This window comes from Falco cherrug, chromosome 2, assembly GCF_023634085.1.
Source record: "Falco cherrug isolate bFalChe1 chromosome 2, bFalChe1.pri, whole genome shotgun sequence".
Lineage (NCBI taxonomy): Eukaryota > Metazoa > Chordata > Aves > Falconiformes > Falconidae > Falco > Falco cherrug.
The window spans coordinates 22,216,153-22,241,904 of record NC_073698.1 but is presented as its reverse complement, the minus strand read 5'-3'; the positions used below and the strand labels follow the sequence as shown (position 1 = coordinate 22,241,904).

The window sequence follows — 25,752 nt, the reverse complement described above, 5'->3', positions numbered from 1 at the left end:
TGTTACCAAACTTGAACTGCAGCATTTTGTGTCCTTTCTATAAAGGTGCAAAGGTTTGACATTGTGAAGACCTGGCTCCTAGTTCTGTATCTTTAATCTAAATCAGGAAGAAAAAATGTTGGCCATGTTTGAGCTATTAAGCAAAATAGCTGTGCTTTTTTTTTTTTTGACTGACTGTACTCCATGGAGCCATGTCCTTTGTAAAGCTCTTTGTACTGGTATGGCTGATCCTATGGTCAGAAATGTGGATGAGACTAAAACTAAAAATCATATGTGTAAAAGAAAATAATCTGACAGTTGAGCCACACGAAGGAAATGAAAAATACAATTTCTTTTATGCATTGTTTTCAAAACCCTTGAAGATTCCTTTCAATAATAGCTACGTGGCCAGCCTGGAGCTTTCAAAAGAGGCATATTTCTGAAGTCAGTGCAAGTTAAGAAAAAAAAAGGTGAGTTCTGTGAGGCTTTACCTTGTGTGTTAAGTACTTCTTAAGTAGGTGCAGGCTCTGTTAATAAGAGCACTGAGAAGCAAGTATGTACACTTGACTGTGACTGTCCATCCTGTACTGTTAAGGTATTCCCTGACTCTGCCTGGACTGCTCCAAAATGCTTGGACAAGCTTCTGGGGACAGTCAAGCAATTGCTCCCCAAGTCTGGCAGGCGTGAGACTGCCCTGGGTTGATCTCTTCTCACCCAACAGTTGCCAATGCTAATTCAGCAGGTGGTGGGCTCGTGCCCTGTGTGACAGCCTGTGGCGGTTCTCTGCATCGGGGTCCTCACGCTGGAAAGGTGATTGAAAATCAGGGGTGTAGGGGACCAATATATGTTGTGTTTGCTGTGTCTGTTTTTCTATTTCACTTATTGAAGCAGCTGCTATTAATCAACGTTGTTTTCACAAACCGCAGGGCACTTGTGTCTTAAACCTGAATATGGAAACATTCACCGAGATACAGATGTGTTGGAACCCTGTGTTTGAGGGTTCCAGGTGTCCTAGCCTACAGGTGTTAGTGGCTGGCTTTGAGCAGGGGTGCTATTACTAAACCTTCTTGATCTAAATCTGGTCATGTTAACTTAGAGTATAGGTGGTGACTGGACACGACAAAAATATCCCTTTACCCTAGATGCTGTATCTTAATGCTTCAATTTAATCATTAACCTCGTGTGTAACTTACTTTGTTGTAGAATATTACTCATTTCTTTTTCCTTCTTCTCGTCCCCATTCTTTTCTTAGTGTTGCTTGTATCGAGTCTGAGGTTAGGGATGGATGGGAAGATCCTTTCTTGCTGCTTGTGTTTGGGAGTAAGCATGCTGTCAGCATTTTTCTGTACGTTAATACTTAACCTGGCTTTGAACAGAACACACATTTAAGAGTTGACTAAAGCTTAGGTGGTCCTGGTCAGACTTCTAGTTGTCAATGTCTTTTCTGTTTAAAAGTGGTTTGTAGGTTTTTTTGTTGGTTTGTTTGTTTTAATCTTGGTGGGAACACCCTGGTGCTCAACTTCCCCAGTTCTAAAGGGATTGTGAAAACTAGAAGTTTCGTTCGGTGTTTTGGGTTTTTTTTCCTAAATGTCTAAAGATTTAAAGATTTCATTGCAAGCACTTTGTTCTTGTTAAATAGAGACTGGAATTTAAGGGAGGGTGGGAAATAACTTGCATTTCTGTTGTCACAAAAAAGAGGTTTTGGGAGCTCAGCTTTCCCCTTGACTTTTTGAGGTACACTGATAATTCTGAAATTGAAAATCTCAGGTTTTACAAATGGGCAGTACTTTGATTTTTGGGTAGTGAGTCCTCAACATGATATGCAGGTGCATTGTAGCCCTCTGACAATAACTACTGGGTAAGATAACACGCTTTGGATTGTGTTTGCTCCAGAAGCATGTAATTCAGAGATCCTAGGCTTTTGAACAATAAATAACATGTAGTTGCAACTTGATCCTTTTTATGCTTTCTCATTTCAAATTCCAGGAGACTTTTTTTCAGAGAGGGAGAAAAAGCCTGCTGAGTTATTAGAACTCAGAATGAAGAAATAAAACTGTTGGTTCTTGTAGCACTGCTGAGGTGGCAAACTATTTCAAATCTATTAGCTATCTCTCCCTTCATCTTCCTCCCATGTCGATGTTTGTGGTTTGGTTCTTAAGTGTATGATCCTGAGAGAAGCAGTAGCTTACAGCAGTAATGCTGTCTGAAGCTGCTGTATGTTGTGTTTCTGAGCTGTTGTTGGTGTGGAGGAGCAGAGCCACCTGTCACGCAGTGATGCTGCCCAGGTGGAGTGGTTGGTCCTACCACAGTGCTGCTGTAGTGCTGCTAGAGGCAGGTGCTCACACTGGCCCTCCCAACTGATCTGTTGGCTTCCCCCCAGGGCAGAGCCTCGTTAATTGGGCTGACATGCTTATTCACGGACATAATTTCAATTGTCACTTAATTTCACCATTTGTTGCAAAAGTCTATAAACAACTCTGCTGTGTGAAACGTGGGTGCTCACCCTTTGTGCATGTCCTCAAGGTTATGAAGGCACCAAACAGTCTGTTTCACAGACTGAATTTTTTGTTCTGTCATTAGAAAAAGGCAGATTTCTGTGCTGAACAAGAGCTGTTCAGGCTGATTAGCATGGAAATGGATGCACCTTAATCAGCTTGGTGCAAGGGAAGCTCAAAATTAATTTGATACTTCAGTTTCACTTTTTAAACATATTAGAGCTGTTGCCACTAGTGACCATCGTAGTTAAAACTGCAAAATAATCTCCCATTCAATACTGTGTTTATGCCAGCTCATCACTTTGCAAATCATTCATTTTCCAAACTACATTTCCCCTATTTAATCTTTGCCCTATAAAGCACGTTGGGGGAAGGGCAATCAAGACAAACATGCAGGGAGGGATATCAAAGAGAAGGAAGATGCTGACTTGAAACTTAACCCTGTGTTCGCTGGGGTGCTGTGTATTATTTCATGCTGCTTAATACATAGAATCCAACTTAGATATTATTTCAGAGTCCTTTGGAGAACATTTCAGTGGCAAATGAGTTGAAATATGGAATGCAAATGACAAATTTAGTGATGCATAATTTTTTTAAAAATTATGTATAATAAGAAACGTTTGTGATAAAAAGGTACTAAATGAATTTGAATTTTTTTCCTGTTCAGAAGACTGTGTATGTCTTGGTGGCTTTATAACTACAAAGAGAGCTTTATATTAAGGAAGGATTTCTGTTATACCTGAAGTGATGCAGAAGGAACTGTTTTGGTAACCGTTTAATAAAAAAATTGACACACGTTCTGTGAGTATGTATGTAGGGCTGTGTGCATGTGTTTTGACTTAAAGCCATGGTAGGCATCAAAAATACCCTGTTCTGGATAACGTGAGATTTATAGGTAATGTATTGCTCAGAAAGTTGAAGTGTGACTGGCATGTCAGTGAGCCTGAAAAACTGAAGGAAGATACATTTATTTTTGTTAGTTGTAAGATGAAATGAGATGTCTGGTAAGTGAAGTAGGATGTAAAATTCTTTAAAATGAAAAATAGACTTGAAACAGGTCTGATAAACGTGGATGAGATGGAGAAGTGAGGTTGCAGCTGAAATGACAGAAGGTTATGAAGCTGTGTTTGTTCTTAAAGAAGTCAGTAGGGGGATTGGTAAGAGTTTTAGCATTCTATGTTCAGAAGAGATGGGACTGGGAAATTACTGTAGGAAAGAAGAGTTAAGAAGCAAGAATTTTAAAGAGGAGGGGGGCATGACATCAATAGCATCGCGTGCTTGTGTTGGAAGCAAGCAGACATTCCACTTTGCCAGAAAGCAAGAGAGGAAAGGCTTGTGCACCTGATAAATTCAAAGGTGTTCAGTACTGTGGTAGTGTAAGGTGAGTTTTGTTCTGTGTAATTTTACGTGTCATTAGTAGCCCTTTTAATATGAACTAGTTATCTTCAGCCCACTTTACTGTGGTGGAGAGAAAAGGGCACTTGTAAAAGGAGGCAAACTATACTCTTGAAGTACTTCTAAAATAAGCCAGATGACTTGCACTCCAGAAGTGTCTGTTTCTCTCCATTGACTATAAAAGGAGCATGGCATGGTTAGTGCAGATGGAGATGTCTCCACTGAGGTCGCTTACATTTAGTTAGATCAGTTCCTTTGTATGAACATTAAACTATCCATCAGTTCACTCAGTGTTGTCTCCAAAGTTGTAAGTGCTGCACCAGAGCCAGCCCCTGTGAGATTGTGCTTGTCAGCAGGTGAAGGAGATTCAGAGCACTTGGTAAATGAAAAGCATTCAGTGCACATTTTAAGTTGATATATGTGTACGCTTTTGTTCACTGTTCACTTGTTTTGTTTTGTTCTGTGTGGGTTACTGTATTGTTTTAAGTCCATCCAAGATATCTCAGAGCATCATAACTGTAATTCAAGACTAGCCCTTGCTTGGATGACACATGGTTGAAATCTGCAGCCTGGTGTGTGTCAGGAGAAATAAATCTGTAATTAAAAACTGCTAAGTGTGATGTAATAGGAACATTCCTTGCTCTGTGAGTGTTACTTTTAGTGGTGTGTTAATTTATCTTGTTTCTTTTTCTGGGGACCAGTGCATACAGTTGAATGTCAGTATTATTGGTAGCCCTTGGCTCTTTCTGGGGTGTCTCCCATCTCTGCCTTCTATGAACATGAGGCCGCTGAGCATTTTGAAGCACTACTGTATTTTACAACAGAACAGGGTAAAATTATGTTCCTTGTAATACTGGTAGGCTCTTAAGGGCCTCTTGTATTGCATTAACAAGGCATTTTAAGGAAGTAGAATATCAAATTAATGTTTCATGTTAAAGACATTAATGTCTTGGTGTTTAATCCCCTTTACAGCATAGAAGCAGGAAGGGGTAATGCTTGAAACAGCTTCCTTCCTTACCTTCCGCTTTACACAAATGAACATTGAAAATCAAAAAGTGTGGGTAAGAATGTCTCTTAAGAGTATTTTGTATCACATCGCATGTGGGGGAAATACAGAGTCTTCAACAGAAATGCTGTAGTCCCCTTGTTTTTGGGGAGGGGACCCACAAATTAAATCCCCACAATAACCAACACACATCGACAGAACAGCATGCTAAGACTCTGTATCAAGCTGTGCCTTGCTTAGGTGTGGAAGAGCTTGTGGGTCTGTCTTCTCTTCATAGTCTTGTAAGATGGTCTGGCTATGAACTGATCTCTTATAAATTACCTAGGCCTTTTTTGCTTATGTCTTACAAAAAGGATCCAATGAAGTTTACTTATCTTGTTCTTTATTAATTATATCTCTTTATTTACAATTGGTAGTCTCGGTTCTCCAGAAGAACTTTCTCTTCATTGGATCCTTTGGATTTCAATGCAATAAATAAACCTAGTAATTTTCTGATATACTGCATTTTTATTTCGTATCTGTGGTTTATGTCTATATGCTTTGAAGCATCTGCAATGATGCAGCTGTAGTTTAAGGGCCTGTGAGAAAAGTGTTATTTACAGTTGCCATCAGTTGCTCTCATACATCTGTAACTGTGCAATAAATACAGATATGGATAGGGACAGAATTAACTGTTTCTCAGTTCCTGCTGATATCTTGTGGAGTATAGCTGCCCTATGTCACGGGACTGGTTGTGCTGATTGCGTCCCTCTAGTCTCATTTGTGACTGTATCCATCTTGATATATTATTGATTATATATATATGATTATATAGATGGAGTCTGGGAATAAGAGGAATAGTTGCATTGCAAGATTGCAAAAAGTGTGTGGTAAAGGACTTGATTGATTTAAATCAGTTGAATTACCTAAAAATTTGATGGTAAAACTCTTGCATTGCTTGCTTAAAATGGATATTTTAATGCTTTGCTTCTACTTAGTTTTGAGGTTTTAAAAAATTTTGCTATTAAAATGGGTTTCTAAGTAAAATGTTAGGTATTTATTTTTGAAAGTATCACCAGTGCACTGTTTTGGGTGTTTTTGCATAATCTTTCACTGAAAGATGTCAGAGCTGAGACAAATTTGTTAATTGCTGTGGTTGTCCCGTAAGTATTCCTGATGAAAAAAATATAACTGGAAGATCCTCCATTTGTGCTTGAATTCTCTTAAAGTAATAAACTAAGCCAGAGTAAACTTCCCAGCAAAATGCTAAGAAGACTATCTCTAGTTGGAAGGGACCCATAAGGATCATAGAGTCTAGCTCCCTGCTCCTCACAGACTACGTAAGACTAAATCGTATGAGTAGAACTTTTCTAAACAGGCAAAACGTTTCTGGTAAGAAGTGTGCCCAGGCTGAAAAAATAAATACAAACTGAAGGTTTAAAGCTATTGGGAGTTTATTTGCAAAAGTCAGTGGGAAGCCACTTACATCGTCCTCTGTGGAAACCAGCTGTGTTACTGCTCTGTCCTGTGTCCTGTGATATTTTTTTCACGAGTTTCCTCTAAGTACAAGAGGGACCTTAAATTATTTATTGATAGCGACAATATAGTACTGCGTTATTTGAGAACTACTTACCCTTATGTTCTACCAGTTACCTTATGGATTTAAGTGATCTGAAAGATAATTAGGTCCACATCTGTCTAAGGGTCCCTGGCTCTGTACTGCATTTCTCTCCCAGCTTCTTTCCAAGGTCATAGTGCTTTGTGCCCTCTTGCTTTGACCCATTCCATTACAGAGGAAGCAATGTGATATTAAGGCATCAGTCATCTCATGCAGGATGGAAACGGCTTTCTCTATTAATCTGTTAAAGGTGCTGATAAACACTAGACAAGTTTGAGACTGAGAACCTTCCATTTTTATATGTCAGCCTTTACCCTCCCAAGAGCAAGGCCACTGGGAGGAAGTCCCAGAGGTGGTCTGCTGAATGGCTGACACCTAACTTGACGCATATCTTCCATCAGCCATGAACACTTGTTATTGCACAGCCAAATGCTGAATGCTAAACACTTCATAAAGGCACAGTCTTGACCCCAGGCTCTCTGCAGACAGAGTAGGTTAAATTCAGATTCTCAAGGAAGCAGTTTGAGCAAAAATCTGAAGACTTGATCTGCTAGCTATAATTGTGGTATTTGAAGCTTGACTTTTTTTGTTCCCCCAGGAGTATGTATAAAAAAAGAATCAGTCTAGACTAAATTGATTGTGTTTGTTGTTAAAGATGCTTTTGAGCAGAGGTGATAAAATTAACATGTAAATAAACATTTCCAGTGAACTTTTTGAAGTTGTACTCTAGGAACTTTTTAAAGAAGCATTGCTGTCTGACCAGTGAATGAATATGTGAGTAAGCAGGAGATTTTTATGCAACTGATGTTTTGCTCACATCTTAGTTGTTATTTGGGTGTGTATCAAGGCAAGGCTTACATCTTGATGTAACTGCAGTGGTCTCTGCTGTGAAAGCCGGAGTTGTTCCACCAATTGGTAAGTCTCAATAGTTGCCTGTCACTGCAGAATTATTCCCTGAAGGAGTTAGTTCTTTCTTTGTGCTTCTTAGTTTGAATTTATTGGTTTTTTAAGGAATCTTTTTGAACTTTGCTGTTCTTCCCCCTCTTGCATGATACCACCGGGGGGAAGCTGCAGGTTAATAGTGTCCTGTGCTATAATCTTCCAGTTACTCATGTAGACAGCCTGTCGAATGTGTAGAAATGGACTGCAGCTCTGATCATCTGGCTAAGGGAATTAACATCATCTAATGCAGTGTGTTGATACTGAACAGGTTACAAGGAGCAGAAGAGGTTTGGAGGCTGGGAGAGTGAGCTGGAAGAGGAGGGGAGTAAAACCTCACAACTCAGTAGCCATCCAGTTTGCAACTTCTGTAATTACTGTGTGCAGCAGAACATGTTCTCTGGAGCTTGGGGCTGTATTTGATGGGGAGGTGTTGAAGAGGATGCTTGTTATAAAGCTTCTGTTTAAATAAACAACGGTAATCAGGTAACACTTTGTGCTGAAATCTGGTCTTAAATTTCATCATCTTAAACCAGGTGCTGAAATATTTTTGGTGATAAAAGTATATACCTAGTGTTTCCTGTAGCTTGTTTAGTGGTACTAGGCATACAGAATTGTTAGTCTTTAATTGGGTGTTATATAACTGTGGACATAATTAACTTTATTTGGTTAAGTCAGTAAAAGCATAGTCTGTGTACATTATGTGGTAGTTGATAGATGTGTTTATATTGAGGTGTTCCATTGATTGGAAAAATAATGGGTCATTAATGGCAAAGTCGATTTAAAATCTGAAGCCACACCTACACTGCAGGCACAGAAGTGACTACAAGCTATATTAGCTTGCCTGACTTGGTCGAGCTTGTTAGAGTGCAGTTTAGCTGCAACATCTCTGCCACATCTGGCGATGTTTGAAATGTCTGTAGACAAGCTGCTAGTTTAAACCACAGAATCAGAATGCTGTTCACAGTCTGTCTTGTTTCATTCCTTTGTTACTTTAAGCATATTTGGAATCAGGAAGCTTCTTAGCTATTTCTATTGCCATGTAACTGAAAACTAAATGAACAAAAAATGGACTTCTGAGAGAGGTGTGTGTCTGAGGTGGATGTTAGCAGATATGCACAGTGCTCAGCTGCAGTGAAATAATTGCACGAGGGGACTGCCAAAAGTATATGGTCCTGTGCGCTGGAGGTGCCCCGGGGGCTGGTAATGGAGGTCTGTGCATTTGTCAATCCTGTCCCTCCAGAACTGCCTCCGAGTCCCTCAGGAGTCCCCGTTTTATGGCTTGAACTCCTTGTTGACTCCTTGCTCCATGTTTTAGTATTTTATTATGTGAGAGGGGGTGGGGTATGTATGAGAGAAGTTAAGATTTGATGCAGACTGTATTGAGCTGCATTATAATAATGAACTGACACTTTTTGTGCACCACAGGTTGGTTAGTGTGCTGAGGTTTTGTGTTGGTAGTTTAACTGGGCCCCTACAGTGCCAAGTGGTGTTTTCATTGCCAGGTAGTTGAGTGCTTAATAAATCTATCCAATGGCATAAAGTAAATTTTATGGCCCAGTCAACTTTTTCCTGTTTTCAGCTTTCAGGAACAGGACAGCTGCTAGACTTTTCAGGTGGTTTAGTTCACATGTGAATTTTGAGCCCAACAAATTTTTCTTAAGAACTCTTTCTCCCCCAATTACTTATCAGGTTATTTTAAGAGGTGATCAGCGCTAAACAAAATCAAGGCCATAAAGCAAAATGCTGAACAAGATAACTCTGCTTTTTTTGATCAGCAGTAATCCAGCCAGGTGTATTAAAAGCCTATGTAAGTTGCTCCCACAGGATGTAGACTCTGGAAAAAATGCCATGTAAAAACCCCTCTGTCTCCCCCATTCCCCAGGCTCCCCATTCTTCCCCTGTTTTAACAGTAAAGCTTTTAGATATCAGTTACATTCTTTGTTGAGTGTTATGTGGCTGACTTGAGATGTGGAAAAGTTTTGTCTAAAGCTTTATTTAAGGGAATATAAAATCATTTGAAACTTTAACTAAAACTGATGAGGAAAGGAATTAGGGTTGTTTGTACAGATGGGGTTAGAATGGAAATATTTAATCTACATGTAGGTATTTCCAGAATACCTCATATGATTTTGTAACCTGATCCACCTTTTCCATGAAAAAAGGGCATTTTGGGTGTCTTATCCAATTTAGTAAGCTAGTCGAGTATTTTTCCACTTCTCTCTGGATTAAACTAGTTTTAACTCCATTGAATTCCATGAATTTTTGTTTAACTGGAACAAATGTAGAAAGAGAGAAGGATCAGGTTAAAGTAGCTACCTGTAAAATTGATAAGAATATTCAGATGTCATGTAGTCAGCCTTTTGTGTTTTGAATTGGAATTGAGTAACATCATCCGGGAAGTCAGAGTTGCACCAGCACACAAGGCTTACATGAGATCAGGGAGAAGCTTCATTCTTTTTGATGCTGTGTAGTCTGATGATTGGGTAGGTGGCCTGGCAAGTAAGCTGGAGGACGGAATAAGGTAAGCCTGCACTACCTCTTGCCAAACCACTGAAAATACCTTGTGATTTACCCTCTGAACGTATTAGTGGTCTTTTTTCTCCTGGATGGAGATGCACTGTTGACAGCGGACAGGGAAACCTGCACCGTTAATCTGTAAACTGTTGTATTTGCATAAGGAAATTCTCTTCTCCAGTGTTCCTAACATAACATCATGTGTGTATACCAAAGTGCATCGGATGGGGCCAGGGTTGGAAAACTAAGCTTTAAAACATTTCATATCTGTTTGGTGTCTTTGGCCTAAAACATGGGCAAGTAGATAAATGTGAAACTATCTTTTTAAAGCTATTTTCTCCTTCTGAAATAGTTTGGCACAGGTTCTGAAGCTTAGTTGTTGAATAAAGAAATGTCCCAGCAACTGCCCTTTGATTACTTCTAAATGTAGATTACAGCTGTCCTTTTGGGAAAGTTTCGCATAGCTCAGCATGTGAGAAACTGACACCTTTTTCTCTCCTTTTCAGAGTATCTCCTCTACAGAAGTCTGAAATAGTAGACATGGTCAAGAAACACGTCAATGCCATAACACTTGCCATTGGGGATGGTGCCAATGACGTGGGAATGATCCAGACAGCTCACGTTGGAGTGGGGATCAGTGGCAATGAGGGCATGCAGGCAACCAATTGCTCGGATTATGCTATTGCACAGGTCAGAGGCAAAAAAGAGCAACTGCCATATCCTGTTGTAGGAAATGTACTGTGTGGTCATCAAGTGCTTGATGGTTTCTCCTAGTCTTCAAGCTAGGAGCATCTCTACTTGCTTCCTTTTCAAGACAGCTGTCTAAAATGGGTATCTTTGATGGAGTTTTGGGATTTGTTATTATGGCTTTCTGTTCTTTAGGGCAAAGCTGTGCCTCCCCTCAAAGTTTGTTTCCTCCCAACAGCTCTGCAACATTCTGGTTCTTCAGCAAGCAGGGAGAAGCACTGTCTGCAATGCTAATGTTAATATGCTTTTTTAAGTGTAACTTGTTTTGGTGCAAGGTTTTTTCTCTTGCTATGAGTAGGCATTGTAACCAGGTGTATAAGAGTCTGGTAATTCTTATTATGAGGTTTCTCTTCCTCTTTTCTTTACATTTCTTATTCCACAACCACGATGGTATATCCAAGAATTGGTCACAGTTCTAGAGAACTGGCCAGTGTTTTCATTTTAGGTACATTATTTTGAATGTTTTTTGGGTGAGTGCTCCCGAACTATCTCATCAAATTCAGTACTGATGACTTCATCTAAAGAGGAGAGTAAAAAGCCTTTTTTTTTTTTTTTTCTCTAATGAAGAAACCAAGGTGTAGAATAAAGACTTAAATGTAAGAAAGGAAGGAGATAATTCAGCTGCTGGACATCCTCTGAATACTTTTTTACAGCTAAGGTTCTCTCTGTGTTTGAGATTGATCACAGGGCAAGAACAGGTGGAGCTGACAGGAAGCAGACATGATCCAGTCTGAGTGATCTCTGAGCATCAGCTGATGTTCTCTTTTGGTGGGGTATAGCCAAATTTTATCTAACAAGTGATATAATGTACTGTAATCTTTTGATAGTTTCAGTAGCAGGTGAGATTTTGAAAAGGCATGGATCATGATGTTATTTGCACAGATAACTGTTTATTCTGTTGACCCTGCTGTGAAGCAAAGTGGCAGTCTTGTATTGCTGCTCTGTTCTGCAGCCTAATGAAGGGACTTCAGTTTCAGGCTTGAGTAGCTGAGACCTTTCACCAAATTTATCTTGAAACTTTTAGGCTATTTTATCAAGGGCTTATTCTGTCATAAACAGTAGCAAATTCCAAATACATATGATTATAAAAACTGCCATGATCTTAAAGTCTGTGCTATCTTACAATGACTTTCTGGCTTTTAACTTCTGTAGACTGTGTAACTTAATTGAACACTCTTTATCCGAACTTCCTTGGATTGTTTATTACTTCCTTTTTAATAAGTAAGCATAAGCAGTTTGGTCCGTAGAGGGCCTTACACACTTAATTCCTATTGTGTTAATTGCACTAATGTTAAAACTGCAGAAGTAATTCCATGTTCATGTGTTGCTTCTGCATTAACAAAACCCCCTGTCTTTGGATTTAGTGTTAGAATGTGGAAAGTAACTTGCTCGTGGTTTAAATGCCAGTCAGTTACTGACAATAGCAATGAATCTTCCCAGTACAATATGGAATAAAAGCTGGTCACAACAGCACAGAATTTCAACTTGAAAAATGCTGTGGAACTGGTTTTTTTGTGATTGTGTAGAAGAGCTTTTTGCTGATTAGAAAACATAGTCAATAAATTCCTCTTGTGAAGGAGACCAGTAGTGTGTGGTCATGTGTGTTTCAAAAAAAGTGTTCAAAAGAAAAACTTGATCTCTGTGGGGTGTATTTCTTTCAGCAAAGACATATAACTCCCATTGAAGTGTTACTGTATGTGCATGCCTTGAAGGCAGAGTTATTATATATATATATATATACAGACACATACACAGTTATTGAGTAATTTAAGATGGCCACTGTAACGTAGCATCTCATGTTTAAATAGTATTTCAAATACAGCAGTGCCAGAAGTAGTCACTTCTGGAAGAGAAAGTCTCGATATAGGCTTTTTCAGGATTCCAGGGGGAATCAAAGCATAAACCAAATAAAAATAAAAATGCAACTTGTATCTGACTCCGCTCCAAATAGCTTCCACAGGTGCAAGAAGCATCTGTTTAAATCATCCTTTTACCTTGAAATGATATTGCACTAGTGATCCATATTTAGAGAATTCCCAAATCCAATGACCTGTTTAGAGAGACAGTAGTATAATTTAATAACTTTTTTCCTCAGTAAAAGGTTTTATCATCTTAATCCAGAGAGCATCTGGTGTCTAGGGACTGTTTCCTTTTCTTAACTAGGGAAACTTCTTTCTTAAACAAATGCTTATGTTTCAGTTTTCTTCTTCGGAAAATTTAGCTTGCGTTTTGGATGCATTTTCACTGTCTTTAAGTCCTGTCCATCTCATCCTCTCATGGCATCACCTCATTGTTTAGTCAAGATGGAGGGTATCTTTCTAAAAGATAATCTCTGTATAAAAAAAGTTATGCTAGGGTTGGTACCTAGATGACTGAAAACTTATGGAAACTGTTTTGTAGGTAGGCCAGCCAGATGGTCATGCTGTTCCCTTCTGATTTAAAACCCCATAAATACAGTACTGTCCAAACAAAGGCAGTGTCTTAATAGAGCCCTATACCTGTAGTTGCTCAAGTACGCCAGTCACTGTGCGTTTGCGTCATTTCAGTGACCAGCATCAAACCAAATTTAATTCCTTGCCACATCTTAAATGGGACTCTTAACCAGTGTGAACAGACTCAGAACTGTTATCTAGGTTACTGGTATCTTCTTTGCTCTGCTACACCATGCACTCATTTTCTTGAGAGTACAGTCAAGAGAGCAATTAATGGTAGGATTTTTTTCCATGTGTTGAGCTCCAGAGAAGACTACCTCTGAGATGGTCACTTGTTAGGCTCAGCAGAGAGAAAATTTTTTAGGATGTATCTAACTATTCTCTACAAGAGTTGTTTGGGGTGACTTGTCAGGGTGCAAGTTTCCCATAGCTGCTGCTGTCTTCTGTTAATTAATTTTGATGAGGACAGTTGCAGCTGTGCTGCATATTAACAGAGGCATTAGGTGCCAGGTAGGTCAACTACTCCCTTGTGAGTGTCCCACTTTCAGCCCTGACTCAAGTTGGGCAGAGACTGAACCATGACGCTTGGTTCACTTTTTTTCTCTCCTTTCTTGCTGGTATATCCTAACAAATTGGAGTTGCTGATGCATGGGGGAGAGGCTGCTCTTAAGGAATTATTGCTCAGTGATTTTTGTGCTGGAAATCATGGGAACAGAGCTATCTCGTGACAGTCTGAATTCATTATTGTAGCTTTCAGTTTCAGGTAAGTTTTGGTTGAAATAAATGATCTAGAATCTAAATTTAGGAGGTCAAGCTTTTCACATAGAGTCATTTCCTGGAAAAGGAAACAAAGCAAATGATGGTCCCACTTCAATGTCTAAGAACCCTTCAGGTACATATGCTGCATGGTAAATGTAGTCACCAGTTTGAGCTGTCTATAACTGGACAAAAGGGGAGTGCTACAGGTCATAAAAAATTTCACTGACAAATTCAAGACTGGAAAATTATGCATTTCCTAGGCTGCATTGTGAGACTGCTTCTGTAAAAGTCCATATTCAAAACCGTTGAATTGAGAAGCTGAGTTTGAGCCGTATCTGTGGTTCAAACTATCATTAAAAGGTATCTGTTTTTACAAGATTTGTCTGCTTGCCCTTTTTGGCAAATGCTGCTTCTTTCTTTACATGGTATTTTAGGTGATTTTTCTAACACAAGATTGCAAACATTATGTGGGCTGAAAATTTAATGTAAGTATTCATACTCTATGAAACACTCAATGCTTATCTATTTTTCCATTTATGTTCCTTCCTTCTTCTGCGTTTTATTTCAGCTCAAGACAATTCAATTAACCAGTCTGTTTGTTTAACACAGAGAAAGGAGATTACAAACATTGTAGGCCCTCTAACACAGGAATCTTCTTTGACCATGAAATTAATATGAGTTCACATCTATGTCCAATCCTTAAGGCTGTGTCATGTTAACCTTGCCTGATTTTGCCATCAGGCTAATAATACTAATTGAAGACTTCTTGCTGTTTAAAGCCAATGAAGACCACTTAAACATTGAGTTTTGCTACAAAAAAAGGTGTTTCCTTTAAATATTTTAAGTGGTGTTTTTAGCATGTATGCTCTGCTAAGCTATGTAAATACTACACTTGAAGAATAGTTTTCATACCTGATTTGAGGGAGTTTTTTGGAGGTCAGGGGTTTATTTTAACCAGTTGTGGGTTTTTTAACAGTTGTTCATATATGTAAAAACTTGTTTTCTCTCTTTCAGTTTTCCTACTTGGAGAAGCTGTTGCTGGTCCATGGAGCTTGGAGTTATAATAGAGTTACCAAGTGCATACTATATTGCTTCTACAAGAATGTGGTTTTGTATATTATTGAGGTAAGAGTAACTAAATTGATGTGTCTTCCTGGTACTCGCTCTTCAAACCATCTTGTACAAAAAGTAAAACTCATCCAAATGGATTGAACTAAAAGGACTGATGTTTTTTTCAGTGTTTAAGAACTTGTTTTCCTTTCTCAGATTAAGTTAGTTCACCTGAATCTGTTAACGTTTGCAAAAGGAAAACTGAAAGTTTCAGTACAGTGAAGCCTTGGATATGAGATGTCAGGGACAAAGTTCATTTAATCTGTGTAAATGTTCTTACTGAAAGTTTCTTTGTATTCATGGAAACATTTCAGTTAGAGCTTATATTTATAGAACTTGAGAGTGGGGCTAAATTTAAATGAAAAGTTCATTTAATAGAATTGGGAGGAACTCTATAGGCAAATAATAAACTAGGCAAAAATTATACCTGTTGCTTCCAAATGATAAAGATCATAGCTGGAACTGAAATCAGTTTGCCTTGCTTTTTGGGAAAAAGGGCATAATTTTGCCCTACAATGCCAGTGAAATTCTAAAATTAATCAGGTTATTTGATTTAATAATAATTAACATGTTACTGTTCTAAAAAATTACTTACCTGAAGATGGCAAGTACTAAAACTGGATTTTTAAGAGGACTGAATACTGTTAGGAACATTAATACGTGGCATTTCAGCCTGCATAGATAGGGGTGTAGTTCTTGTGCTTCAGGATATGGTTTTGAATTTAAGAAGGATCAGGAAAGAATGTTTATCATGTGCGTAGTTAGAAACACGAGGAACTTGAACTCAATGGATTGGTCACTTGAGTAGTGCATGGTCACTTGGTACAGCAATTCCGTGTTAGTCGGTTTTATTTATGCATGCCTATCTGTATATATTAGGTTTTCTATTTCTTTCTACAATTAAGCAGACATGAATGAGGTTAATAGGTAAGAAAATTAGAACATTTATAATTAGGCAGCTAGTTATATCAATTAAAGGAGGTAGTGGGTAAGTAATATTTTACTATTCAGTGAAACGTGTCATGGTCAGTGTGGGTATACCTGACTCCCTCAGGGTATGATCATCTTTTATGCATGATGTTAGGCTGCGAGAGAACAAATATTTTCCACTAATTTGCTCCATTTTTCCTCTGCTATTTTTGAATTAGTGGTTGGCTGTTATAATTTTCAACATAGATTGGTCTGTTTACTGTAAGTTACACATTACTGTCAAAATAATGGCAGTGTTTATCTGTGGTGTGTGAGAGCAGTATGGTTGACTGACATACAGTATGCTAGATATATGAAATATTACAAGGAGCTGATTTATTTTCTAAATTTTAAGTATCCACATATTAATTGTGTTCCAATTCTTTAACTAAATTATCTGCCAAACCTAAATCCATGTTCTTGTGATTTCACAGGTGTTTTTTGTCCTAGTGTAGAAGCCATCTTCACAGCTCTGAGATTAATTTAGTACACTGGGAATCATGGAATCTTTTCAGCTGGAGGGGACCTTAAAGATCATCTAGTTGTGACCCCCTTGCCGTGGGGCTTAGATAATTAAGATTTGGTTCATATTTTACTTTCTGAAATAGTCCTTAATTTGACTTGGGCTGATCATAACTCATGTTTTTAGTAAGGGTTGTTAAGTGTTCTTGGAGATGACAATAATATTCATTACTGTGCAAAAGAAATAGAAAAAAAATTTGAAAGAATTTTTCTAGTGGGTTTCTTAATAAGCATGGGAATTGCTGGGGTTTTCCCTGAACTGTTTAGAAAATGCGTAACAGTTTCATGATTGCCTCCTAGGATTCTTTTCTCCACCTGAAAATTAGTTTTTCAAGTCCTGCTTCTCATCCATTGTAGCAGTGTGTGTCTTTGCTTCATTTACTGTAGTCTGACAGGTAAAATTAAGTCCTGCATCAAATGTTGTATAGCTAAATTATGCCTTCCCATGCGAGCTGCTGTGGAAGGGGTTGAAGACAGGTGAAGGCCTCTGGGACCTCCAGCCTGAGGTAGCTTTAATCATCTTACTGTAAGGAGGAGTTTTATTAACCAGAGATATCACTATACGATACATAAAATGCAAGTTTGCTCTGAGAATGTGAGGTCAGTTGTTCCCTTCAGTGTATTGGGTTTTGTTCAGTTCTTCCTGCATACCATACTGAGGCAAATGAGCTTTTGTGTCTTCTGATGTCCATGACTAAGGGTGGGCACAGTGAGTTCCATCTAACACGTGAGCGCTGAAAAAAATGTGTAACGAGCTTCAGCCCTATGCCTTGGTTACCCCTCTGTGCTTACGCAGCCTAGGAGTTGGGAGCAAGCTTAAGGGAGGTAAAGTGACACAATGTGTCTTGTAGACCTGCAGCAATGGTAGGAGCTCAATTTGATTTTTAGTTCCCCTGGTGAGTTAGCCTTACTAGTGACCTTGAGGAATTTCCCCTCCAAAACTGCATAAAATTAGCCAAATTGACGAGAAACCGAAAAGACACCAATTTTGGTATCCTAGAGATGCACAAGGAGAGAGAGATGTCTCAAATTCCCTTAACTTTGCACAAAGAAAGCTGAGTTGTTTTGTGTTCCTGCTGTGAGGCTCGAGAGCGCCAGTCAGTTTGTGGTATGGAGTGATGTTTGTGAAAGAGAAGCTCCATGAGGGAATAAACCCTTCAACTTGAGGGAATGGTAGCTGAGTGCCCAGCACTCCAGCACTGTTGTTTGTGCATATGTTATGTTCCTGATTGTTTCCCAATGCTCTGGACAAGTTTAATATTTACCTGTATTTCTTGCTTGGATGTGTGGTATATGGGGAACATCCTTTTAGCATCGTAATGAAATAGGGATTTGAACTTGAACTACTTTCTAAGTTAATCTTCTAAAGGATTGTACTGAGTAAATATTTATAGAGTTGAATCAAAAAGCACATCAGTGAATGTGACTGTTGGTTATACCTTTTTGTTGCTATATCTGCTTTATGTCAATGAAGCTTTAACACCTGAGGAATAACTCTAGTTAGCTTTATGTAAATAAATTTTGCAGCAGTGAAGCACTGGGGCTTATCATGACTTTCATTCCTTGATACTTTCCAAACATCAGAACGAAATAAGAGACGGTCATGCTTAGCACACAAAACGTCTGGACACAACTTTCAGAGACTTACATTAAGATTAAACTTCAGTTAATTAATCAATGATAAATGCTTGAGGAGAACATATTTCTGTCTCCTTTCCTAGGATCCCAACATTGGTATGTTAAACACCCAAATATACACAGAAGTTCTTCCTGATAACAAACACTGTTATACTGGGAGGATCCAAACTGTGGCATCTCTGAAACTTAGATTTCATCAGCTTTGATTCAGTTTCTGGGTGAAGTAGTAGTTAAAATCTAGAATTTGGGATTTGATGGGAAATATCCTCAGGTGACTGGCATCATGGGCTTTACTCCTAAGAGATGCTGCTAGCTTAAGGCTGGTGCTTACTTTCCTGCAACGGCTGATTCTTTGTGGACGGACAGGGGCCTGAGAGACTGTTTTCAGCTGCTTTGACCATGACTAAAATGTGCGCCAATATTGGGACAATTTAATGCAGCTAGAGAGCTGATATAACAGAAAGCAGGCCTTGTAGTCTAGTGATTGCAGGGGAAATGGAGACGAGTGTGTTACCCTTCTGCCTTGATTAGAACTTCCTAGTGTTTTTAAGAGGTGAATTTTAAGTCATCGAAGTGATAAAGGTTATTGAAGTCTGAGAAGATTTTGATTTGGCTTAACAGCTGGAAACTTGATGTTGCTGTCCTTTCTCTGACCTGATCTCTTTTTCCTTTTTCATTTCTTCATTGCTGTTCTCCTGCCATTCTCTTAATTTCCCCCCTTGATTTTTGAAAATACAGGATTCGGTGAAATAGAAATCAAAAGCAGAAAAAGAAGCAGATTCTGGAAATTCAAGTCCTTCCGCTGTGGTTCTTAGACATGATTCTTGAGCCCTTGCATATGACTGCTGCCAAGGTTTTTCAGGGTATAAAGCTGGGGTTCCCTCGCTTATGGCCTCACTTGCTGGCAGAGGGGGCAGAATCAAACCGTTCCATCCACAGAGCTGGCTGGTAGATAAATTGCTGCTGCTTCCCCATTCCAGACTGTGCTGGGTCCGTCCTAACAGTGGCAAGGGATTCCACATAAAAAGCTACTAAGATGGCTTCAGGGATGACATAGAAATATCAAGCTCCTCTTTGGTGTCCATTCCTGTATTTCCTGTGTCTGGCTGCAGTCTCAGTGTGCATTAAAGCAGTTACTGAGGAAAGCCAATCATTCAGCATCATCTTGGAGCAGAAGGTCAGTGACAGGTATTTGGCTTTTAAAGATTTGACAGACAAATTCCTGGGCATCATTACAGAGCACCATGTCCTTCAATTATTTATGTAGCTGGCTTTAAACTGAGTAGTGAAACAAAAGATCTGTTTCACATCTGTTGAGCAGATATATTTCACTGGAGATGGTATGAAGTTGTCCTAATGACATCAGAACTTTGAAATATAGCTGATTTCAAATGTAAAAGAATATAGGAATGTTGCTTTGATGGCATGCTTGGAGAAGTAGAAACACAGCAAGATCCAAGGTGATATCAGAAATATCAGGTAAGAGTTCAAGGCATTTGGGAATGGTCCTGTGGAAACAGTAGCACGGAAGATAGGTTTCAGGCCAACACAGTATGCAGGAAGAATGTGCTCAATACTTTTGCTGGAGCATGTTTTTCTGAAATGTGCTTGCTATGAAGTGCTTTTGTGTTATGTATTGCGGAACGGGGGTGGGGGTAAGAAACAGATAGTCCCTGTCTGGTCAAGGTCTGGCAGTGTAGGGCCATGACAGAGAAACAAATGACAAGTGAGAAGGGGAGAGTATAGTGTGCATATCCTGATGCTGCATTATTTTCTTTTCTGCCTTAAGAATCATGATAAGCTGTAAGCCCAAACTGGAAAGCTGTTTCTTTGTGGAGGCTGAGAGGGAGGTCTTATATGAGAGTAGTGTTAAACAAACAGCATAAATGTACTAGACAACAAAACACCAGGATCATAGTTTCTCTTTTAGAGCTGAATTTTCGAGTCTTAAAAGCTCTGAGTAAACACAATGCCTAGATAAACATGCTTTTAAGTAAGTGGTGATTTTGTGAGTCCAGCAAGGTCTGGCAATGAGAGCTGTGAAGTGCTCCACACACTTTCAGTGGTCACCACTTCAGACTAGCCGACAGCACAAGCTGTGAAAGCACACGTGAAACGTTACTGCATGAGACCTTTCATTTGTTTTTCTTATTTTCATGCTTTCCTGTCAAATACAACAGCTATTTTTTAAAATATGGAAAGCAGGCATGGGAATTTTAGCCCCCTTACCCCCAAATGTCATGCAGAATTGAGTGTATCTGATATGATACTAAAAAATATACAGCTCTAACGCTTCTGTGTGCTGATCTCTGATTTATGTGATCTGACTTTTACCTACATCCTTGTGCTTTCTGTTTCCAATTGACTTTTCATCTCTGAGGGCACAGCCAGGCAATAGAAAACCTTAAGCATGGGGATTTTTACAGTGAGTTGAGGACTGAAGTGCAATAACTGTTGTCATAAAAAGTAACTTCGTTGATAGATATGAGCAATATTTTCCCCCAGTGTTAAAAAAATAAGAACATGTGGTTGTAAAATTCTCTTAGTGAGGATAATGGCAATACAGGCAGCTAGCTGTCATGCTTATGTATTCAAATTATTCAGTTGCTTGTTCAATTATTTCAAATGCATTTAATAGTAGGCATTTAATAGGTGTTACTTCTGTGTGTGTATACTTAGTGTGGTAAGCTTATAACAATACTTTATCAGGATGAAACAAAGTAGGAATTTGTGTGTGACTTCCGTTTTATGTAATTTGGAAATCTGGTTTTGAACTTTCACAAATTCATGGATATCCTGAATAAGTAACTTTATCTCTGTGGACAGGTGCTTTCAGGTAGGCAAAGGTAGAGTTTGGTGTTCTTAAGGTTGGTATCACATGTAAATTTAAGTGCCTGAGAGAAACTTATGTGGTATCCATGCAGATGGCCTTTATAGATGCTTGGGGTCATGGAGGGGGGTATGGGAGTAGCAGAGGTGCTACAGGATGTGCCCAAGACCTTCACCTCTCTGGAGCAGGAGTGGCGTTACTAAGAGATCTGTGTTGAGGTAACTAAATCCTATTGAGAAAGTGAAGGATTTTTTTTTTCTTGTTCGTCTGATTTTGAAATGTGTGAATAAAACCTTAGATAGGGTAATGTTAATCAATCCAAAAAAGTGCAGAATATTTATGGAAATGATACTACAGAACTTGCAGACCTGGAAAGCACAGTAATGGACACAGTGGGAAGAGCAAAGCATGTGAGACTCGGCTCTGTCTCTTGGTAATTTTTTGAAAAACAGGTCTTACATGTGTGCATATTTTTCTCTCGCACTGTTTCTTATCAGCTGCTTACACAGGCTTAACATGCACAAGTAGAAGACCTAGGGCAGCACAGACGTTACCCTGTTCCGCCCACCAAAAAAGGTAATCGTAGGCTCCAATTCAAGAAAACGTTTTTTAGTAGCAAAAATTATAGAAAACAGATCCTGCAAATAGCCTGCCAAACTTCTTGGAATATCCTAAATATAGTTGGCCAACCTAATTCAAAATTGTCCATATTGTGCTGTGCTTTTTTGTTCTTAGAATTAAGGTATATTTTTTCTTGACTGATTTACAGTGCCTAGTTTATATTGCTACTACTGACAATTTATTCCATATTTCAACCCCCCTGTTGTCTGAAGAAATTCAGAATTGCATATAGGCTGGTCTCACCCACTTTAATCCATGATTGACTTCTTGTTTTTTTGGATTTGTAATTGCGTATGTTAATCCCAAGAGTTTCTGAGGAATGAGTCATGAAGATAAATCCATGCTAATTTTCTTTTCAGTTTGTACTGCTATGCACTGCACAGGGAATCATTAGAGAGCAGTCCATCTTCCCTGAAAACTGAATTGATTAAACTATAAAACAGCCGGTTTTGAATTTATTTCCAACCGTTCTAAGAAGTGATGGGATGAGTACCAGCATTGTTCTGACTTTTTAAGAACACTGCCCTCATTACACCCTACAACCAACACAGCTTGCAATTTTTCAACATCCCAAATATTACAGGTGATAAATTCTTTGGCATGGTCTAAGAATCTCTAGGTGAAACACCTAGTTGACTACTTCAAGAAGAGATCTACTGTGATGTTTTATTGGGCAGGTATGTTCAGCGTGCCTGGATCTGTTTTTTGTGTATATTTACATATGTAAGGGGTGTATGACAGGTACAGTGATATTTTTCTCGTAACGTATGTGCTTAGTTTGGCGTGAAAAATCTTTTTTTCGTACATGGAGGGCTTGCAACAAAGGAATAATAATGTTGCTCTGTAAATTTGAGGCTGTTAAATGTGGAACGTTAGCCATCTCTTGAGCCGTGTGTTTATCAAAGCCAGAATTCCATCATCAGTAAATGTTTCTTCAGTTTAATTGTCTTCAATGAAAATGCAAGTTGATGTTTAGAAGGGAGATAACCTAATGTGAGGAAGCTTTTAAGAGGGAACTTAAACCTCTCTTATGAAAGTTAGGAAAAATCAAACCTAGGGGGGTTTTCATCAAAGAAAACCAGCTTTGAAATTCAGGAGTTCATCGTTCTTAATTTCAACCCCATTTTCTTTCCAAACAATAAAAGTTTTCATATCAAATATAATTCTTCCTATGGCTTTGACTATTAACTTGAAAAACATTGAGTATTCTGGCTCAAAAATATTGGATAATCTCTTGTTTGAATAAAAATGAAGGGGAACAGATCCTACTGTTACCTAGGCCATGTTCAGTGCACATGATGTCGCTTGTGGGTACAGAGAAGGCCAAATCACATTTTTATCAGTGTTGGAGTGCAAACAAACCTTATCAGGGAATAGCTTGTACTTAGCACATGCTGAATGTAGCAGTATGTGCTACACTGCACTGAAGGTGGTGATCTTTAGAGCACTTCTTCAACATTCAACACCATATATATGTAGACATGTGTATGGCAATACAGCTCTTGACAAATACATCCTTTGGGCGGCCTGTGCTGGTTTTCTTTCTATCTGGCTTATACCCCTATAAATAGACTCTCTTTAGTGGAGATATTCCTGATATATACGACTTCAGTTATTCCCATATAAGTATTGTATGTATGAAGAAGGATTTTTTTATCTGTCTTGTTTCTTACTAGACAGAAGCCATGGGGTGGCATGTTGAAGATGTGAGGGCTGCTGCTTTTTCACCTGTACCTCATTGCTCTAGTGTAGATGGCTGTTTTCAAAATGCATTTCTACAGCAATTTACTAACTTTGGGGAATGGTAATACAGATACTTACAAATGAGGCTACATTTTACTTTAGAGGATTTGGAGATAGACCCTGCTGGCCCCAGTGACTGCTGGCAAATAGGAATAATGAGTTTAACTCTCCGGTTTAGAAGCTTTGAGGCACTTGTGTTAAAATGGCTCTGTAAGTTTGCATGTTCTGTAACTTAATGCAACTTGGAAGATCTTAGTCTTCCAGGGGAGAGAAAAGCAGAATTACCTTTACTCAATTAGCTTTACCTGCTGCAGTTAAACTCAGGTGTTAACCTAATGTTTAAAAACACTGCTTAGCCCAGGAGTGAGGAGAGGTTTGTGCTTCTTTTTGCAGAGCTCTCAGTAAAGCATTTTTAGGTATTGCCAGGGAGTTTGGAAGTGTTGCAGACAAGGTGTAGTATTGATTCACAAGTCATGCTGTTGTGCAATTTCACAAAATCCTTTTTCTTATTTAAGTCCAAAGTACTGTGAAATTTAACTTTGAGCCCACTTCTGAAAATATGTGGTGGCTTGCCTGTGAGCTGGCCCACTGAAGTCACAGAATAGTAATTGCATTTTCTACTTTCCTATTAGTTCTTTGGAATAAAATGGGTTTATTTGTTCCGAGCCATGTGCTAGGATATAGTTTGGTGTGTGCTTGTGGACAAAAAGTGTGCTAGTTTGGGTGGGCTGCGTTTCACTTGTCTAAACTGCATAAAGTCTGCCTGGCTGCCAGCTGCTTGCCCAGCGGTAAGGTCAGGCTGTATGGCTTGATTTTTTCGAACATAACTAATTTATCTTAACACTGAAACATTTTGTTTCAGTGTTCAGATTCATCATCTTGAAGCATTTTATGATTTTATGACTTCTGTCTCTTCATGCTGAGGAAGCGGAGCCAAAAAGTATCCTTATTTCAGTCCTTACTTGAGCTCCTGCCCAACAGCAGTCTCGTCATCAACTTGCCTTTCATGTTCTTAAGGGTGTTTCTTTGGCATGTTTGGAGGCACTGCTGAAGTATGTTTGTAATAGCCACGTTTTGTGGTGTGTCCTTTAGTACAGATGCATCCAGTTGATGAGTCCGTAATTATCTTACTCCTGCTTCACAGACAACTACAAAAATCTTCTGAACGGTAGCTCAGAAATGCAGTGTCACCAGATCTTTTGAATATAAAATTCATTTCTTTCCACTGTCTGCTTTGTCAGATGAGCTGGTCCTGATTGTTTTGACACATCTTGTATATCTTGTATGTTTGGGTTTTTAGGATCATGACCCAGAGAAGCTAGGGCAGAGCCCAAATTTAACTGAATACAGACTCCATTTTAAATGCTGCTAGAAAATAATTTTGCTATCTGACGTGGATGAGCACTAATGATAAAAATGTCTATCCAGTTTCGCTAATTAACCACTAGAGATTGTTTTATTTTGGGATTCATAAAAGGCATCTGTAACCTAGTTTAAGTGTACGTACAGGATTTAAAATAAAATGGATATTACATTTGTGAAAAAAAAAAAAAAAACTAGAATATAGGTTTGGAGCTTTTGCCAGAGTTCAAGCTGTTGAATCAAATATTTTAGTACAGCAGGTCAGAGGTAAAAAATGCACCATATTCTCCATGATCTGTCCATTCCTAAAATCTGGGGCAGCATACGTGTTGCTTTCAAATGTGCTTTTACAGCCACCTCTGCTGTAAAACCACTTCAGTGGTTTGACTGTATTTGATCCAAGGAATATGTGCCCTGTGGCTGAGGACAGGAGAAAAGGAGTTCTGACTCGGTGCCCCTGGGAGGCTCCCTTCCTGTGTGGGAGCTCTCAATCCCTTCATTTGACCCAGCATTAGGATGTGTTGGACTGTGTGATAGCATACAGCAAGTGTAATAGCTTTAAGTAACCTGTCCAAAACAGGTTATTTTTTTTTCCTCTATATTGAGATGCTGAGCATGGTGCAGATAGCTATGACTGTTATAAGCTTTTGGTTATTTATATGCTCTATAGTATGTCATTACATTTTATATTTCCTTGCTATTTTCAACAAAATAATTTAGAATGCACTGAAATGCACTAGAAATAGCAAATCACGCTATCTAGTGGTAGTACTGTCTGAGTTATACAGTCTGTTTTTCTGAAAAGATGTAAAAGAGTCAGTTGCATCTTTTTCCCCCCAGATATTCTATTGCCATACCATAATGTTTCCCATTAGTTCTCCTCTTCTTTGCTACTTAGAACCTGATATTCTTTTCTTGAATCGTTGCAATTTGAATATAAACCGCTCCGAAGTAAAGGCATCCTAGACCAGTATTTTTGAGTATTTCTGAGCCATGTTTGACAGTTCTCTGTAACTGGGCCTGCATCAGACAGGGGAGAGGAGGTTCAGGGACAATGCTTAAAAGCTGAAACCACCGTAATCTTAACACGT

The 25,752-nt window shown here is 38.8% G+C and overlaps 1 protein-coding gene across 4 annotated transcripts in view; it reads left to right on the top strand.

The window, feature by feature from the left end:
* ATP8A2 (ATPase phospholipid transporting 8A2) overlaps window positions 1–25,752 on the top strand; it is a 349,977-nt gene that overhangs the window by 182,797 nt on the left and 141,428 nt on the right. For all 4 annotated transcript variants that reach the window (XM_055702611.1, XM_055702612.1, XM_055702613.1 and 1 more), the window contains 2 exons: window positions 10,435–10,618; window positions 14,881–14,991. In XM_055702611.1, the coding sequence (XP_055558586.1) occupies window positions 10,435–10,618; window positions 14,881–14,991 (295 nt within the window). The remainder of the gene's footprint in view (window positions 1–10,434; window positions 10,619–14,880; window positions 14,992–25,752) is intronic.